We start from the raw sequence: 21,099 nt of genomic DNA, 5'->3' as shown, positions 1-21,099 counted from the left end.
ATAAGCGAACACGTGGCAGATATGATTTGTGATAATGAAGTATAAACAAACATATGGCAAATCAAGTATGTTTGATTTTTGGTGGAGAGTAGTTTTGATTAAAGTCAAGAGTCGTTCTGTAACCAAAGACTAATTTTAGTGGGCCACTACTTTGTTAAAGAGATAATTCATTGCAAAATGGAAATCCTGTCAGCATTTACTCGCCCTTGTGTCATTCTAAACCTGTAAGACTGTCTTTTTTGTTGTTTTGGACCCCATTGGCTTTCATAGTATGGACAAAAACAGCGTTCTTCAAAATAAAAAGTCAGGTTTGGAGCTACATGACGGTGAGTAAATGAGGACAGAATAGAATTTTTTGACTAAACAATCCCTTTAACATTCCTAAACTCCTTTGATTGTCTTTTTAAAATCCAAAATGACATTAAATAGTTTTACTAGGACTTTAATGTATATAAGACAGAAACGTAAAAAAAAAAAAAACTTAAATACAGATAAGCAATAATTAAATTAAGTTTAAAAATGCAAACGTAAAAAAAAAAATGAAGTCACAGTTTAAAACACAGAAACCCTTATGGATGACTATAACATACAGTGATTGTCTAATACTGCACCATTGTAGCAAATGACGGTTGCGTGAAGACAGTCCATTTGCGCGTGATGATAACATAAGCGAACCCCAGATCTCATGCAGCATGCAGACGTATACATTCCCTTCATCAGAAACAGTGACGAGACCACAACCCAGCTAACCCGAGATGACAGGTGAAAGATTGTCGTGTCATGTCAAGAATAACCGTTTTGCAAGAATCAGTAATTTGCTGTGTTGTCCAACAGGGCAGAAGATCAGGCAGTGAATGTGATCGATGATTAATCAAGAACAAAGGAGGGCTTGTTAATTCATCTAGGGGAACCGTAGCGTTCATCCATTGATTTCGCCTGCCCACCTATTCATCCATTCACCCATCTAAAGGTGAGCTTTGTGAATGTGCAAGTTTCCGCTCCAGGTGACCATTAAAAAGCCATCCATTCATTCCCTTTATCACCTCTGTCACCTGTTAGCAAGTCTTTAGTTCATTGCATCACTATGGTTTTGATATGAGTTCTTTGGCACAATTACAACAATGTATTCAGACACTATGACACGATGATCTATCGACAGCTTTAAGTGGATGTGCAAAAATTACATTCAAGAGTGAAAGACACAAACAGTGATGGAATTAGTTGCCATGCCATCCAAGAACCAGTGAAAAAGAAAAAAAGACCATTAAAAAACTTTAAACTTTAAAAGAACTTCTGTAGTGTTCCTCATATATCTCTTAAAGGAATAGTTCACCAAAATAAATTCATGTCTTTAAAAACTCTCTTTGTCCTTTCCATACAATGGAAGTAAATGGTGACCAAAGTGAACTTAAATTCCAGCATGTCGAGAACACAAAGCCATCATACAGCAGTTCTTGAAAATATCTTAATATCATATCTAGAAACAAATCATATGGAATTGCAACAACATGAATGCGAGTAAATCATTTTTTGGTGAACTGTTCCTTTACATTTTCTCCTCTTCTTGCAAATCAAATTCTACTTCTTTTTGAGGAGAATTATAGGAATAAGAGAGCGTTAATGATAACATTTGGCCAAACAAAGGCAACTGAAGAGTTGTGGCCATGCTCAAGAAAGTGATACACAGTGCATTTAAATATTAAAGACCACATAAAATCAATGGCTTTCAACATTATTATCTGTTAACTTTGAAACCAATAGCTATATGTCATGGTATACTCCTTAAAGTTTACAAAATTAAGTTTTTAGCAGATAAAAACATTTAAAATGTACCATCTTTCTTTTGGAAAACAGATTTAAAAATATTGATGACTCATCCTGCACTAAAAGTATTGTCCAATCAAATGCTCTCTAGGAGGAGAATGTCCCTCCCCCCATTGGCAATTTTAAAATGGGTGGGATCTTTTGTCTTTGATCTTCTAAAATGTTTCAATAGGAAATGTCAGTACAGAAAGAAAATTGTGCTTGTCAAGAGATTTCACAAGGTCTTTAACATTAATGTTTCGCTTCAGAAGTGCAGAAAATGATCCAAATGATCAGCATCTCTATATGCGTATTGTGCTTCTTATGACCAGAAAATAGGGGAGCGAGGAAAGGTTGCGACAGGTGCCCACTGTTTTTAGGAAAGCAGCCAACCATGCCATGCAGATTATACAGTAACAAAATCCACACGTATCAATAAGTAAAACATCAGCAAACGACTTTAGTAATACCCGTTAAAATAAATGTTAAAAAAAATGTACACTTTTTCATTTTGCACCTCTTTTTTTGGATTTGTTTGCATTTTTTCTTTTTTTTGTTCTTCTTTTTTAATATTATATTTTTTTGACGCATGTTAGACTAGCTATATATATATATATTATTTTCTTAAATTATTTACAGAACTTATTTGGTACTTTTCAAAAACAATGAACACGCCAAAGAATCAAAGAAACAAAAATAAGAAAATAATGCATACATCTGTTTTTAGCAGATATAATCGATCAAAATGACATCAAATATAAAATATAAAAATACATTTTTGCTGTATGTAAAATACATTGCATATACCACAACGTTTTCCCTTAACGCACAAAACCGACAGAAGCTAAAGCTTTAAAAGAGCACTACACCAAGATCGCAGAATAAAAATGTAGAGATCAGAAACATAAGCAAGATTTCACAGTATATGCAGTGTATTTTAAAATACTGAAAGCAAATTCTTATATTTAGACCTTTCAGGAAAATTAAATGCTTGTCAAGTCAAACTGGTGCGACTATGTTTGCTTTTCACATAACCAGGATTAAAATATAACATAGTACCTCAAAACTGAATAACTACGATTCTCATGGTTTTGTTTTACCGTCATTTTTTTTAAGTTTGCTTTTCTGAAGTACTAAGAACTTGTTAAATGTCCAAAATCGGTCAAAAGTCTAATGAACACGGGTCCAAAAGATATCAATATGTTTCATGGACCATCCAACAAAACCATGAGAATAGGTTAAAAGGTAATTTAGCCACTTAAAAAAAAAAGAAAAAAAAACTTGCACCAGGCTGGGGTGGTTTCCAATGTGTGTGTGCCGAGCCGTGGACTTTAGCCTGCTGTGCTGTAATGGGCGTCCGCTGCTGGGTAGGACGGTGGCAGTGCAAATCGCAGGCACGGCCTACGTTTTTAGACCAACATGGGCTGAGACATGAAACTTTCTTCACGGGCTATGTAAGCATGGCTAGCTTCAATATCATTCTGGTCAGCTGGTGCGTATGGTGGAAGAGTCTCGTTGGTCGACTCATTATCAGGAGGGTGTCCCGAGCCGTCCCAGACATTGGGGGTGCCGCCGTTAGCGGGAGGGCCCATGTTGTCATCATCCAGATCCTGAAGCACATACAATAAAAGCATAGAGTAAAGTTATTTAAATGCATAATCCTTCGAAAATAACATATAATGAATTATACCATGGTTTATCTGAATACTTGATTCTGATTGGCTGGAAGGTGTGCGTTAAAAGGATTGTTCACCCTAAAATGAAAATTAAGTATAATTTACTCACCCTGGTGTTGTTCTAATGGCGTTTGCCCTTCTTTCTTAAATGGACCACAGAATGAGAATTTTTTTTTAAATGTCCCTTTCGCACTCGTCCATATAATGGCAGTAAATAGCTGGCAGAATCAAGCTGTGGGTATACGATATGAAATGTAATGTAATGTATTATTTGCACGTTCGTGTGACTATAAGGATTTTTTTTTAATCCTCCTTTTGTGGTACATTAATAAAAAATAAGGTCATACGGCATTAGAAAAACACCAGGGTGAGTAATTTATGACTTAATTTTCATTTAGGGTGAACTATTCCTTTAAAACCATTCCAAGACAGTTTAATCACCATTCTGTATTAATGCACTGTTTTCATTGAAGACACACAGAGATCGGAGATCGCGCTGCACACACAGAGAAACTTGTCAATGCTGCCTGCGGCTTTTATTAACAAAATAGCTTCGCAGCTGAATCGATACATTATCCCCTGGTTTCACAGACAGGGCTTAAGACTAGTCCTAGACTAAAATGTAAGTCTGAGCTGTTTCCACTGAAATAAACTTGCACTGACTGATCTTAAAAATATATCAGTGCCTTTTTAGTTTTAAGATGCACATCGGTAATGTTGTTTTCTAAGCATGTTTATAAAAATTACTTAAATGTCCTAATTGATCTATGGTCTAATCCTGGCTTAGTCTAAGCCCTGACTGTGAAACCGGGCCTATATTTCTCAGCAACGAGGGATTAACATCACTGGTTTGTAAGTAATTAAACTCACAGCTTTGTTGTTAATAGAGAAAGACGCTGCACAGATGCAGGTAATTCACACACGCATCGCTCATCTCTCCCTCTCGATAATTAATTCAAATAAATGCTATAATTCATTCATTCAAATAAATGTAATCTTGCACAATACTTTATCTCTCTGTGTCTGATTGAAAGCGGGCAAAATGCTTGACCTAATGATCCATAACTGACGAGAATAACCGTCATTGTTACCTGTCCGGTCCAATATTGGACGCTGCAAACGTCAATAACAGATTTGAGTTGTCAATGCTGGCGAATGACCATGGTATAAGTGGGAAAATCCACGGCTAGCTGCGATTTCCAGTTCGCGTCAGGTGGTTCTTTGCCTCCACATGAATTAAAGGGATAGTTCACCCAAAAATGAAAATTCTATCATCGTTTACTCACCCTCAAGTTGTTCCAAACCTGTATGAGTTTCTTTGTTCTGCTGAACACAAAGGAAGATATTTGGAAGAATGTTTGTAACCAAACAGATCTCGGTCCCCATTGACTACCATAGTATATATTTTTTCCTACTATGGAAGTCAATGGGGACCGAGATCTGTTTGATTAAAACATTCTTCCAAATATCTTCCTTTGTGTTCAGCAGAACAAAGAAACTCATACAGGTTTGGAACAACTTGAGGGTGAGTAAACGATGATAGAATTTTCATTTTTGGGTGAACTATCCCTTTAAAAGCATTAAATGCACAGCTAGCCATGGATGATCCCTTACTTAAAGAATAAAAAAACAATGAATAAAATTCCTCGCAAAACTATTTCAAACAGCTCCTCTGATTATTAAGGCTGAGATGTAGTTTTGTCACGACACACACGTCTGGTTCAGACACATGTAACTAGCTGCACGTATACACATTCACAATTCATTACAATCACTGAGGTGGTACTAATGCCAATTTAATAGATCCTCAATCGGTCATTAAGCATCAGTATAATAGCTTGAGAACAGAAGCACACATTCTTATTTATTAGAATTAATTTATACCGAATGAAGATTCATCTGATAAAACGATTTGATAGAACACTTCACCTCCTGACTCTCAGTGAGCAAAAATTTAATTTAAAAGTGTTAATATGGTGTGATCGCTATCTCTTGCATGTACGTGTGTGAATCGGTGTCTGAATGATTGAAGCAAAAGTTGGTTTCTAATTATGTGAGGTGAATGTTCTTTTTTATGTCATAACATAAGGTGATGCCAGTTCACCCCTGGTCGTTTAACCTTTTTATAAAGGTCTGGACACAGAAAGGATGTAAAAAGGGTTTTATTTCTCTCAGGGATATGCGCCATAAATTGCCTTTAAAATTCTTTCATTTAAATTGATACAAGATGCAGAACTGAAATTTAAATGGAACTAAAATGACATTCAAAGAGCTGTAAATGCATTTTTATTCAGTTTAAATTACCCATAAATATGTGATCACAGACCATGAAAAAATCTAAAACATTCTAAAAAAGTAATAATAAATGAATGTTTTCTATATTTATATATGTAATGTAAAACATAATAATATGAATATTATTATTAAAATAATATATTTTAATAATACTAAAAGTTTAGAAAAACACTATTCCCAGCACAGTTTAGAATACATAAATACACATGATTAATTACTTTAATGATGCACACAATTATTCCTCTGTTGTGTGCCTGTGTTGAATTTGATTGAAATGCACAATACTTCCTGTGGGGTGTGGCCAATTCCATTCAAATTCACAAATTAAATGGAGCCAATTCTTAAAATTCTGAATAATGCCCGACCCTGTTGGCTAAATCACCTAAAACAATAAATACAGGCAGTTATTGAAAGAGCAAACTAGAGCCCTGGGGGCTTTATCACAAAAGGTACGTTTCTGAGTCTGGCCTTCATACACACATCCGCTGTAGTAATTGGCTTTACGGTTATCATAGTTGATGAAATAACCAGCTCATCATATTAATCCACATAAAAGACCCTTTGGCAGTGTTAGCACATGCCACGCATCGTTATGAGTCACTAGCTTTCGCCGTTAGCATAAGAGTGTAAGCCGCCTGCTGCAAGACAGCAGCGTCTTCAAGTCGGCATGAAACCGAAGTTTTCTTCCCAATTGTGACGTATATCTGAGTGGAACGACTTGATTTCGTCCTATGGAATCAGTGCCGGTCCTACGCTTCTGGGGGCCCTAAGCTAAATTTTGTGAAGGGCCCGCGTCGATATGACCCCACAACCCATTGATCTGGACTGGAGTAGTTATTTTTTATTTCTCCAATTTAATGGTTTGACTAAATAAAAATTTGAAATGTTACAAAAATAGATACCTATTTCGTTCTTGGCGCATTTTCTTTTTCTGCTCCAGACAGATAGCTTTGTTTGGAAGCCATAGCCATATGTAAAGACGCATGTAATTACCTGCTGCACTGCATGATATTCGTGTCCAAAACAGTTATTAAAGGTGCATTGCGCAAGTCTCTGAGTTTTTGCAGAACTATGCCTCCTTCTGGCGACACGCGAAACTGCAACCAGAGTTGTGCACGCGGTTACGTGGAGTTTGCGTTGGGGTTTGGGATGAACTAGAAGCCGGTCTCTTTGAATCCATCTTCTACTTTTGCAAAAGTCGCTTGAGTTGTCTTCGCTGATGCGGATAATGGCGGCGAATACACAAACCTGCCAGACATAGCCAGGTGAGCGTGAACGCGCATGACGTCACGCCCAGTCGATTCCGTCCCGAATCCCTCTTATTTATTTTACTGTACAGGATTATAGAGGCAATCGCAGTGATCATAGAAGGGCTCATTCAGCCCATCAGGCAATTGTTTAAGCATGTATGGGTTAGAAAAACAGGTATTTTTAACATGAAAAGTTGCTTAATGCACCTTTAAATAATTATATAAATTAGGGATGCACCGATACTTTCATTTTTGGTACTTGCCGATACAGAGTACCGATACCGATACCTGTATTTTCACTGCATTTGTCATTTTTAAATGTATTGGGTAGAGAAACCAAAAGAATATAAATTATATTAGTTGGCTTAATTTGTTCAGCAAATATATATTTCCTTCAGTTATTTTCACTGACAAATGACAGTATTCCGCGCTGAGGGTTTTAGGGGTGAGCGCTTCGGATGTTTGTGTGTTCGCGTTCCTGACTTGCCAACGTGCTGTTAAAATTTAGGGAACCACTCGTTATACATAAATAAGGTAACAGTTCATGGTTTACTTACGATTTAGTTTTAATCCAAATTACACGTGTGCCGAGTGAACGATCAGCAATCAAGAACATGCAACAGTAGTGCGTGCATGCTCTCTCTCTCTCTCTCTCATTGCATTACATACTCTCCTTACATTTTACACACCATATTCCCTTATTTTGCTCAATTTCACAGATGAATATAGTTCCAAACAAAGCCCCATCAGATCTGTAGAGCAACACACAGCGGTGTGAATGAATCGGTTACTGAATGGTTTTAACGGAATGAGTGAGTCAATGATTCAGAAATATTATAATTAATAAATAATATAATTAATTCATATTCATGTCACCCCTGAGCTGCATTAAACAGTCTGTGAAAATATACCTAAATGCCACTTCAGGTGCAACTTCTGAAAAGTTTGTGTAATAAAATCTAAATATTTTTCTAAAGTTACTTTTTTTTAATGTCTATTCAATGCCATTGCCATCTAACACAATAATGACTTTAAATGATTAATTCACAATTAATTAATCTGCACATCGTGTAATTAGATAGATACTAAATTTGAATTGCTTGACAGCCTATAGTCATTCAGGATGCCTGAAGTCATTCATTCCAACACCGTAAAAGGAGAAATGAGACGCCACCGAATGAGGGATGCTCATGGAATGGGATTCACAGCTTTCAGCACTGCACAACAACGTTTGGAAAAGGGATCTTACCGTAACGGGCTCGCCAGAGTTAGTTTCATAGTAGTATGTCTCGGGATGATTGCTGAGCGGCTGGGTTTCTGTGATGGCTGTGGCCTTGTCCTGAGGTTTATTCAGCTATAGAGGGACAAACACATGAGATGAGGAGTTCAGCACGCACATTTTAGTGCAGACGAGTCTGAATCTTGCTCAGCTGCCAACTTTTTAAAATAAAACTATTTATATATTTATGAATGCAAAGCTGCATTTTCAGCATCATTCCTGCAGTCTTCAGTGTCACATGATCCTTCAGAAATAATTCTAATATGCTGATTTGCTGCTCAAGAATTATTTATTATCAATGTTGAAAAAAGTTGGATTTTTTTACAGGATTTGATGATGAATAGAAAGTACAGCACTTATTTAAAATATTTTTTTATATACTTTTTTAAATACATTATAAATGTATTTATTGTCACTTTGATCTAATGCGTCCTTGCTGAATAACATTTATTCTTTCTTTAAAAAAGAAAAGTGACCCCAAACTTTTGAACAGTATTAAATTACCAGGTCTCAAAGGCTAATCTAAAGTTTTCACTGGTAAAAGGCAGTGTTCAGTGAAATAAGCTGCTAAAAATATAATAATATTTTACTGCAGCCGCTATTTTCAGCAAACATGAAGCGAGATCTCATAATCACATATTTTGAGGGTGCTGACAGCTGAATTAATCAGCTTTTTTAGGGCAGCCGAGATGAAAGATGCCTGTGATGTACAGGCTCATTTGCTCGTGCGCACACATATACACGAACATGTATGCACACACAAATTTATCTCCACCCACACGTTCTACATTAAGCTTCAATCAATACACATTACCCCCATGTTAACCCTTTCTTTCTCGACCATAACCCGAGGGCAACATTAGCAATTCTCATTCTCTTCGCTCGGCTTGCTTTTACATACTTCACAATACAAATTTGTTTCAAATGTGGTCCAAAACCAACCAAGCGAACAGGAAATAATCGTTAACCGTGGGAAACGCAATTACCCTATTTTGAGCAATACAAATTTTCCCTCGTCCCAATACGAAGTTTGTTCTTCAAAGGTTTCAATTCAAAGATCTTTTTTATGGTGGTTTATGTATATGTGTCTTCTCACCAGCTCTGATTTAATTGCCGCGCGTAGCCTGGAGAACTGTAAGTAATCTCAACATTGTGTAATGAAGAAAGCGAAAGAGAATGTTTGATGTGAGCGTTGAGAGGTGACTGATGGAAAAAATGTCCGCTCACCATTTCTGTTGAGCTGCCAGACTTCATCGGAGGAGGTGGCTTGTGTTTGGGGGGGCCTCTGGAAAAGTAATACAAGGAGATGTTAAGCAATAACCGTGGAGCGCATGTATGCCATACCGCGAATGCACAAATTAAGATGAGTTGAGAATGAAAGAGATGAAAATAGCTTGGGTGTTCTAGCCAGGAGAGAAAAAAAAAGGATGTTTCACATGAATGTGTGATTGTGTTTGTGGGTGCGCGTTCACACTTACTCTCCGTTCTCGGTCCTCTGACGGCGTTTGTGGTACATGGCCACGCCAGCGCCGATCAAACACAGAATCATTATGGCTGCAATGATGCCCCCGATAACTGGTCCGGGCGAGGTGACTTTTGGTAAAGGTTGATCTACAAGAAGCAAGAGACACATACAATTATCTTTGAGTGTTTTTTTGTCCTCTTAAAGTACAAACCACCCATGTAAACAGATATAAGAGAATGAAGAATTTCCTTTACACTGCAAGACCTCCTGACTGATTTTTATCATCTTATCAAATCATATCTGCATATGCTATCTGAGCCTGGACATATAGCCGACTGTGATTACACGTGAAAAGATCCGCTCCGTGTTCAGCGGGTCACACGGATGTTGGTCAGCACCCACGCGGATCATTTCAGTAGCACGGTTCGATCCTCTTTTGGAGCATTTGGTTTTCCAAACAGCTTGTAACTACATGAAACAGGCTGTGGGGACTATGAGGAAGGATTACTGTAATAGGTTTATGTCATTTGACATGCAGAGGCAGCGGATTTTAACATTTCTAAAATAAATACATATAACAGCAAGTGCTCTTGTTCTTATCGCTCACCAGCGGTGGCACGTGTGTGCTCCCATGATGCACTGGTAGGCATTTCCATACGTTCATTAACCACCTGAATGCCAAGTGGGGATTTTAGACTGAATTCTGAGGACAAACAGATAGTTGATATCAGGGTTGTGTGCCATTCAGAACTGAATAGTTAATGCATTATAGACAATTCAGGAATTGAATTTGAATTGAATTTGGACTGTGGCAGCAAACATGAATAATTGTAATTCAAGATTGAATGTAAGGAAGTCGAATTAAAAATAAATTTTAAAGCTAATTCATAAATTAACTAGAAAAACGATTTTGTCAAAAGTTTGTCAAGACTTGAATAATGCCTTTGAAAGTTGTATAGGCCTTGAGAATGACAGACAGACAGACAGAACGCTAGATAGATAGATAGATAGACAGACAGAACGCTATATATATAGATAGCACTATTTTACAGTCCCATTTCGCATGTACATACTATATACTTATTGTATTGATTACAATAAATGGGTAATAACTAGGTCCTAATCTTGAACCTACCCCTAAACCTAACCTTAACCCATGTAGTTACCTTATATTATACAGTACTTACTTGGTAAGTACACTGTAAGTACTTTGAAAGTGGCCGTACAGTAAAATACAGTGCAAACTTTCGCACAGTCCTGGTTCAGATGTAGGTCAGATGACCACATACCAGATATAAACCACATTTGAAATTGGCCCAAATTGGATGTGTAAAGAGATGTCTATCAGCCTTTTTTTCTGTTTCATCTCCATTGTGATGTCCACCATTAGTCCCCCGGACCAGTAATCCGGTTTGAGAACTAATGCACCACAGCTCCTTATCTTTCCCTTCGCAGTTAGACATTTAAAGCTGGAGTGATAAGGTGCTTTGTAGTGCGGCTCAGTTTGATGAGGTATTCACAGGCAAAGCTTGCTGAGACTTGCTGCTGGGGTGGGTATGCTAAAATTAGTAAGCCCCACTGCTTTCAGAGCGATTGATGAGACAGAAGGGAAGTGAGAGAAAGAGATGAGAGACGGGGTGAGACAGAGAGATATAGAAAGGGGGATTGCCATCACTGAATATTTTATTGAAACTTTGTCTATTGTCATGCCAATGAAATGCTCTTGAAATGAGGTATGACGACTGGGAGAGGTAGGAAAAGACAGGAAGAGTTCAGTTGCGTTTGGACGGAAACAACAGTGCAGTAACGCCGCTGTCCACCAGGATTGCCATTTTGTAAATTCCTAAATGCACATTTGATCTGCAAAGTCACAATGGTGATCTTTCTGTGAATTGCAGCTTTTTTTGGACGGATTAGTTTAACTCTGTTTCCAGTGATTGTAAAGAAACAGATGTGCTCATTACTTGCACGCACACACACTTGTGGTCACACATACATTTTTAATATAAAACAGATTCTTGATGAAACCGGGCAGTGAGCCACAGAAATGCATGAAAGCTCACACACTGAGGACTTGTAGGGGGGCGAAAACAATATTGGACACTCTTAAAACACACCAGTCTTTCAACAGCAGCATCGAAGTGGAGAGATCAGATGAATGTTAGAAAAAAAGTCTTTATTTGATAAAAGCTGATAGCCACGCAGCACGAAACCTTCAGCAATCATTTTTACCTGCTGTGGATATTAAACAAGAGCATTTATTATATCAATGTCCTCCCGAGCGAGTGTGTGTGCACGTATCAGTGGGGTTTATCATATAGATCAGGCACCGAAAGCAACCTGAAACTTCATCTATAACAAATGTGTCTAAACAAATGGCTGTTGCATATCGCGCAATCCTGCATATATATCGCACGCTGTTCATCAGCTCACGGCTTAGACTAGCTACTATTCCTCCGCATGTCTCCTCTGTTGGTGGGTTCTCGTTCTCACATTTGCAGTGCGTTTATTTGGCTGGGGTAAATTTCCTCTGAAGCTGCTTATTTTGGGTCGTAGCTCGTGCTGTGCGGATTGTTAGTTTGTTGAGTAGTGTCTCGCAACAAACAGCTTGCAATTAAACGAGAAACACTGAGGGCAGGAAGGGAACTTGAAAAATCCTTGCAATTTTAGTAGAATGAAGACAAGCTAAAAACAAAACAATATTGTAAATGAAATGATAATGATCACAGATAATAGTTTTGATGTAATCTGCCTCACTGAGACCCAAACCAAATCTTTCAGTCTTAATGAATCTACTCCATCAGGCTACTGTTATAAGCATGAGCCTCGTCTGATTGGTCATGGTGGAGGTGTTGCAACAGTCTATAGAGATATTCTTAATGTTACTCAGAAAACAGGACAAAGGTTTAATTCATTTGAAGTGCTTGCCTTGTACTAAATACTACACTTTCACACTTTCAGATAAGAAAAATATCCCTGCTATCTCTTGCTCTGGCTACTGTGTATAGATCTCCAAGGCCCTATGTTGATTTTCTAAGAGAGTTTGCAGATTTTCCTCCAAACCTATTGTACAAGTGTTGAGTGTCTGAGATTTTAACATTCACATAATACAAATTATGTTAGGAGTTGCGATTACAGACTAACTAAACTCTTTTGGGGTCAAGCAAAAGTCACCAGACCACTCTTCGTTTTATCATACACTTGATTTAATTATATCTCATGGAACCAATCTTACTGATATAAATATTCAACCGCCAAGTTATGATGTCACTGATCACTACCTTGTAACATGCATTCTGCTTACTGCTGATATTTGTCATAGCACTCCGCTTTATCGACCAGGCAGAACAATTGTCCCAACCACTATAGATGGATTCAAAAATAACCTGCCTGATCTGCCAGCAGTGTTCCCATAAACACAAATTAACTTGATGAAATGACAAAGAGTATGGGCACCATCTTCTCTAGTACACCTCTAGCACCATGGTAAAACAATTTACTCACACTCTCAAGAGAGAAACTTTGAACCTAGAATGCGATACAAGAATCCAAGGTTTTTATTTAGTACAGTGGCTAGATTAACAAATAAACAGACGCCACCTTAACTGAATATTCCATCACAGTTTAGTAGTAATGACTTAATGAATTTCTTTACTGAGAAAATCGAATGCATCAGGAATACAATTGTAAATGTACAATGACAACCCCCATCAAAGCACAGAAACTGCACTCGTTAAAATTACAAATGACTTCTAGCTTCTGACCAAGGCTGCATCTCAATACTAGTTTTACTTGATCTTAGTGCTGCGTTCGACACTATACCGTTTATCATACTCTTAGATCGACTACAAAATTACACTGGTATTCAGGGACAGACATTAGGGTGATTAAAATCTGACTGTTACATTTTGGTTTATTTAAACTGGGAATTATCCAAATTAACATTGTAAATCGAAATTATGGAGTGCCGCAAGGGTCTGGTTTAGGACCTCTGCTATTTTCAAAATACATGCTGCTTTTTGGTAATATTATAATAAAACATGGAATTAGTTCACACTGTTATGCCGATAATACTCCATACTAAATAATCCTAGTTGACAGAGTGTGTTAAAGATGACCAGTATTTTCTTCTATTAAATTCAGATAAGAATCTCTTAGAATAAAATTTAGGATGTACTGTTACTTTATCCTCTACAGTTAAAGAACTGGGTGTTATATTAGACAGCAACTTGTCTTTTGATAATCATATTTCAAATGTTACAAAAACAGCCTTCTTCCACCTCGGAAAAATCTCTAAGCTTCAGAACATGTTATCCGTTTCTGATGCAGAAATGGTAGTTCATGCATTCATGATCTCTAGACTGAAATATACACTACGACTACGAGCTGGTTGTCCTTCATCCTCAATAAATAGCCTAAACTCCAGTTAATTTCAAAATGCAGCTTGCTAGAGTTCTTACAAGGTCAAGAAAACATGATCATATAACACCAATTTTATCTCTACACTGGTGACCTATTAAGTTCTGTATCGATTACAAAGTATTGCTACTGACCTATAAGGACCTTAATGGTTCAACTCCTGCGTATGTAACCAATCTTCTATCACCCTAAAATCCATTACGCTCTTTCAGGTCACAAAACTCTGAACTTTTGGTATGTACGTCCACTAAAGGAGGGAGAGCGTTTTCACATTTGGCTCCTAAACTCTGGAATAGCCTTCCTGATAATGTTCGAGGCTCAGGCACGCTCTCCCAGTTTAAATCTAGATTAAAGACGCATCTCTTTAGCCAAGCATTCACATAATGTACCGAATAACCTTGTACTCCAGTTATATCAGATGAAATGCACATGATTATATTTTGCCTGAATGTTATGAACAGCAGCTATGCTAATTATTTTCCATTTCCACCTGAGCTCCAGTTTGGATCCAGCCCCTTTCAAAGATTTCAGTTGCGAAGGGATGACCCCAACCACTGCGAGGACTTCAGATGATGCCAACTCTGAATCAACATGCACCACTGACAAATTTTCTATATATTGTAATCATAACGATCACAATGTGTAATAATTGCTTTAATGAGATCATTGTTTCTGCCTAAATGAAGACATGATTAGCTAACTGCATGATATGCATTATCTTAGAACTGTACATTTCTAACTAATGGACATTACTTTTACACAGTCACCTCTGATAACAGATTACTTCTGTCCAAATTTCATTAGGATCAGGACTCTAATAAAAGACCAATTTTCAAAACTGTTTTGTGAAGTCTCGGAAAAAAAAACGACTTTTAATTCCTTCAGAAATCCTTGAGAGAATAATCCAAATTACAATTTTTAATACGAATGAAGAGTCTAGAAAAAAATAGACTGCCACCAGGAAATTACTGTTGAAACCGCTGCTCGTGCTGATGCGTTTGTGTCTGTTTGAGAGGAACTTCTTAAAATCATTGAGTGCATCATCCATATTGCAATTTCATTAGAATGGAAAAAAACTAGACCGTGACCAGCAATAAACCACAATTTCTTGTGAATCCGTTATTAAAAGAAGAGCAATGTCAGAGAGGGAGAGTCAATGGAATGACAAAAAGACAGACAGACAGACTTGGACATTTATCTACTGATTTCCAGGAATGTAATGATAAGTACAGTACTGGAAAGAACCAGAAATCAAATGCATCACTGGAACACACAATCAAGAAAACTGACATTTCTCTTCCTAATATCTCAAAAACGTTCAACGCTGTTATGTCCCCCCCACCCCCCCCCCCGATGCGATGTCACCCAAGGCCACCGAACCTTGCTTGTGTAGGAGGAAATTAAAACACACACACGAGTGTAAGAGGTGGGTGGACATTTTGGAGGGACTGACAAAAGACTCATTGTTGAAATAATAATAATTATCAGCAGCAGCTTGACTTCTGATTCATCCCATTATCGCCCATATTCTTTCAGCATTCCACCACTATACTTAGCCGCCAGACTTAGAAAGAAAGAGAGAATTAGAGAGAGGTTGTATGCTGAGCTGCCCTTAAAAGCTTTATAAAGATCATGATAATTGAGATGTGCAGTCTGAAATCTGTCCACATGCGGGAAAAACAGCCCTGCTCAGTCCACTGCGGCCGCTTCTTAATGCCACAAAGAGGATTACATGTATACACACACACACACACACACGCTCAAAGTGTTTTTGCTAGCCCCTGTTCCTATTTTGGTGACCTGGTCGATTCTTGCCTTTACACATCCTATTTGCATACTCATCTGTGATTTGTTCCTGCACTTACAGAGAATTTTTTTGATTGGCTGTGTGGTTTGAGACTTGATTCAGACTGGTGTTTCTAAACAAATAGTGGAAGAAATATTTAATAGTTTAGGGTTTGCGTTTGTTTAATGATTTTTGAAAGTCTGTTATGCAGTTTTTTTTAGCTTAATTTACCTTAACTGAACAGCTTAGGAGTCATTGGAATGGTTATGTGACTTTTTTCGGGTTGAATGGTGGCCGTCTCGCTTCCCCCTAGCGCCTGTGAGTGGAAAAACCACGGCGGGAAGTATCGCACATGATTGCTTTACGCCACTGCACACATACATTCATATGCTAGCCTTCTGTGTTTCATACCTCAGTGGACATGGCTCTGTGCGTTCGCCGGCTTCTTTGAAAACAAATGCACATGTCAGAGGGAGAAGATGGGAGGGGGGGGGGGTCGTCAACGAGTTTTGACGACAGTGTTGTCAAATATCTACTCCGAAGCTGTAGGGGGAGCTCTATAGAGAAACCCGCAAGCAAAAAACGAGAAAACAGCGAAAGAAATTGCCAAAACTGCATAGCGCCGCTTTAAGTTAACTTGCATTGTTTTATTAAAAATACAGTAAAAACAGTAATGTCTTAGTTTACGTTACTTAATGCATTAACAATGAGCAATATATTTGTTACAGTATTAATCTTTGAAAACATTAGTTAATAAAAATACAGCTGTTCATTGTTAGTTCATGTTAAGGTTTATTAAATACTTTTGATTTGAATAATGTATTAGTAAATGTTCAACTAAAATGAACTAAGATTAATAGATGTTTTAGAAGTATTCTAAAACATTCATTGTTCATGTTAACTAATGTTAACAAGTGGAACCTTATTGTAAGGTTTTACATTAAAAACAGATACATTTATGAAATACTATTACAATATAAAATAACTATTTTCTATTTGAATATATTTTATAATGTAATTTATTCCTGTCATGGCAAAGTTACATTTTCAGCAGTCTTCAGTGTCACATGATTCTTCAGATATCATTCTAATAGGCTGATTTGCTGCTCAAGAAACATTATTATTATTATTATCATTATCATCAATGTTGCTTAATATTTTTGAGGAAACAGTGATACATATATATATATATTTTTTGGATTCTTTGACAAGTAAAAATAAATCTTTTGTAACATTATAAATGTCTTAACTGTAAATTTTGATCAATTTAATGAATCCTTTCTGAATAAAAGTATTAATTTAGTAAAAAAAAAAAAAAAAATCATTCTGACCCCAAACTTTTTAATAGTAGTGTAAGAACCTAAACAGTTTAAGTTTGTTACTTGAAAAATCTGAATCCCATTTGAACATGTACATGATAAGACCGACATCCTTTGTTAATAATTAATAATTAATAATGTTGTTTGGAAATATAACTCCATCCTTTACATTTCCAACACACATTTTCTTTCCCTCTCTCTCTGACTGCAAGTCAAGGAACAGTCTCTTCCGAGGAGCAGCAAATTCAGTAAAAAAAACGTTTGTTCAATTCTCTCCATATTTGATCCATCTGCCAGCACTACTCAACGGATTAAAGGCACATCTATCGTGTGGTGTCTCTGCAAAACTCCCTCCCTCGTTCTTTCTCTTCCTCACACTCATAAGTGCATTTCTGCCTCTTCAAATAAAACAGTAGGATTGATTTTTTTTTTCCATAAAAGCCAGGGCGAAGAGAACCAAATGGATGGGGGGAGGAATCATTTTTCAGGAACAGGACAGAACAATTTTAAGCTAAAGTCAGTTTGATACAGGCCAATCACTCTAAATTGCTGTCATTGTGAATTGCCTGAATGAAAAGCAAGTTGTAGAAGTACGGATTCAAATGAAGATTGTTCAGAAACCCATTGAGGCCCAAAAATACACTTTGTTTCACAAGGTCAGATCTTTTTTTTAAGGATTTCAGAAGACCAGAACAATATACAGTAGACACCTTTTTTTTTTTCTGGTCAGATGTCCTTGTGCAAGTCAGGGTTTTTCAAACTGAACTGGGCTCCTAATATCTAACATTCCAAAAAAGATACCATGTTTAATTATAATTTTCTTGTTGTCTTTAGTGTGATGATAAATTAAGGCCAAATTTATCAGGGTTGTCTTTAATATCACACTTATTATTTTACACAAAGTATAAATAGCAGCTATTTTAGAATCATTTAGACACTATTAGTTTTCATAAATATTTTAAATTAGGTTTTGCTCATACACTGAAAAAAATTTGGAGTAGGATTTACTTGAAAAAAGCTAGGCAACTTTTTTCACTCAGAAAATGCTAGTAAATTTACAAAGATTTGCCAAGTAAAAACCTAAACAAATTCATCAGTAGCTTTAATTAGAAATCTTTAAGTTAAATTTACTTGGAATATGGAATTAAGTAAACTTTACTTAACCTAGTTAAGTGAAAGTAACACAGAAAATAAGTAACTTGGCTAGTAAAAGGTTGATTAATATCGATTTAGTTGAAATTTCCTTTGCATTACATTTCACTCAAACAATAATATTGAATTATACCAGTCATTTATAGTATGTGCTTTACTTAGATTATCTAAGTCATTTATACTACAGCATGTCAGATGTTAAGCATCATGTGAATGCAAAGACCTCAATACTTGGTAGACAATACACAATGACGGTAACATTTGATGGATCGTGTGTGTGTTTGAATGTGTCATTTTGAGCAGAAAATTTACTCGAAATGTCACAAAATGGCAAGTTACTAATCCTGACAACAAAAGCAATGATAAAACAGTGTAAATACAGCTGGAAACCAGTGAAAAATTAACCTCATTAATTATTCAAGGTCCAGTGCATGATGGGAACCCCAGTATCAGAAAAGCTGAGTAATTTTTACTTAATTTTATTGAGTTGATATTTACGCTTTCATTTCTACTCATTTGAATTAAGTACTGATATGGAATTTACTTCGTTTTTTTAATTCTTGCCTGAACTAACTTTTTCATGTAGATTACATTGTTTTTTTTCAGTAGTATTTACTTCACCAAAAAATCATTTTTTACAGTGTATTTTCTGTTTCTGTTTGAGTAATTTTGTGTTTTTGTCATTTAAGGTTTTTTTTCATTTTCATTTTATTTTTTTAAACCAAATGAAAATAGGAAATGTTATGGTTTATTTTATTTCAAGTAGCGAAAATGTTTTTTTTTAAAAAATTTTATGGTTTTAGTTTTCAGTTATAATAACAACCCTGATAAACAAGTCTTTATACATCAAAGTGGCCTTTTCTTTCCTTCCAAGGGGATCATCATATTTGGGTGTTTTTCTCATCAGAAAGTACAACCCTCAGGTGATTGTCACAGCGACTTGAAAGGTTCATTTTAAAGAGTTTTCAGATTGATTTAACATAATATTATATCTTGCTGTGTCTTTGACTCCTGTGTGTAAGTGTTTATGTTCAGGTCTGTCTCAGCGGTGGAACTCACTAGATGGTGTCTTAACTCCCTGATGGAGTGGTTACCTGGAAACTGCATGCATAAATAATTGGGCCTGAGACAAGTGAGTAAGTGTATGTGTGTGTGTGTGTGTGTGTGTTTGGCTGCCCAGCCTCATGTGGAGTTGCAAAACACCTGCGTGGCTGGCAGCAAAATAGTCTTTTTTTCCCTTTTTTGTCGTGAATTAATAAAACAAACCATCCTCGACTTGCACTAAGGTTCTCCTCTTATAGTTATATCTGATGGACTCTCTGTAGGAGAAGCCAGTGCAACTTCATGGCATCATTTGAGCAATTCTGGCTTTGTGGATGATAAAAATCTGCAGAGTTACAGACAGAGGCAGTGGAGCCATTTCTATTATATAGGGACTTATTCATTTAAGTATATCAATATAACATTTAATTAAAAAACTCATAGTTCTCAGTACTTTATCATGGCAATTCAGTTAAAAACATTCCACAAACTGACATATTAAGCTTTTGCTTTTTCATTTTTATCCTAGTCTGAGTGCTTTAGACTATGAGTGTGTTACAAGTGAGACTCTCTTATTCAAAGAGTAGGAATTAATTTTACACCCGAGCAGCGTACCTACTGTAGCATCCCTGTTTTGACTGAACACTTCATAAACACCACAGCAAACGGTAATATGCAAAAGAACACACTTTTTTTTTCTTTTTTTTAAGCCAAATGTTAATCTATATTAGGGGTGCACCAATATTACAATTCTGGCTGATATCAACAAACTAATAACCAAGTTATGGCCAATACCTGACAGATGGCACAACTGAAATTCAATACTATTATGTTTAAATAATATAAACGATAAAAACTAAAGTCAATAATTTTAAATGCTAAGTTATTTAGAAATGCTAAAGTGAATTTGGTCATAACCGCATTATAATGTGCGGTATGAAAAATGGATATTCATTTTCATACTTACATTTAACAGTCAAATTAAGATTATGATATATATATATATATATATATATAGAGAGAGAGAGAGAGAGAGAGAGAGAGAGAGAGAGGTGTTTTTGAGTGTAACTGACGATTGAAGCAGCATGTTCATATTCATCTTCCGTAACTTGTTCTGACTTTACACAAAACCTGAGTTTAGAAGATACAACCAACAGCCACCCTGAGAGTAGAAGACGCATAACATCACAAGTTTGAGAAACCGTCAAAACAAGACATTCAGCGCCTTGAGGTGGTTTTCTGTATTGGCAGTATGAGTGTACAGTGCTGTCTGAAGTGCTGTGTGTGTTTGTCTCCAGATTTCCGCATCGTTCTGAGTCTAAACTAATCTCCTCTCATCCTAGCTGTGTGCGTTTGGGCTGTCTGTGGATTACGGCAAATGACAGTGAGATGTCTGTCTGTCTGTCTATGTTTGTAACTTGAGCTGATTAAGAAATCAAATTTTTCTGGCAATATAAAATGCAGCAACAGCGCAAATATCACAATTATTTTAATGCAACCATTAGGTTTCCTAAAGAATGTGACATTAGATTAGATTAGTTTTGAATCAGATCAAACTCATTCAGCTCCATTTCAATTAATTGATTTAGAACTCTGATTCAATGTTTCATTATT

General features: G+C 36.5%; 1 protein-coding gene across 1 annotated transcript in view; it reads right to left on the bottom strand.

Annotated features, from left to right (window-relative positions):
* Positions 1-2,321: 2,321 nt before the first annotated feature.
* The window catches only part of pvrl2l (PVR cell adhesion molecule related 2 like), a 149,632-nt gene continuing 130,854 nt past the window's right edge, over positions 2,322-21,099 (bottom strand). The window contains exons 7-10 of the mRNA XM_084423506.1: positions 9,782-9,914; positions 9,531-9,588; positions 8,274-8,378; positions 2,322-3,413 (exon numbers count right to left, since the gene is read on the bottom strand). Coding sequence (XP_084279632.1) covers positions 3,213-3,413; positions 8,274-8,378; positions 9,531-9,588; positions 9,782-9,914 — 497 coding nt within the window. The 3' untranslated portion in view covers positions 2,322-3,212. The remainder of the gene's footprint in view (positions 3,414-8,273; positions 8,379-9,530; positions 9,589-9,781; positions 9,915-21,099) is intronic.

The sequence above is a fragment of the Rutilus rutilus genome, assembly GCF_951802725.1.
Source record: "Rutilus rutilus genome assembly, chromosome: 11".
Classification (NCBI taxonomy): domain Eukaryota; kingdom Metazoa; phylum Chordata; class Actinopteri; order Cypriniformes; family Leuciscidae; genus Rutilus; species Rutilus rutilus.
Note: the sequence above shows the minus strand (reverse complement) of the source record. Positions and strands in the feature narration are given on the sequence as shown.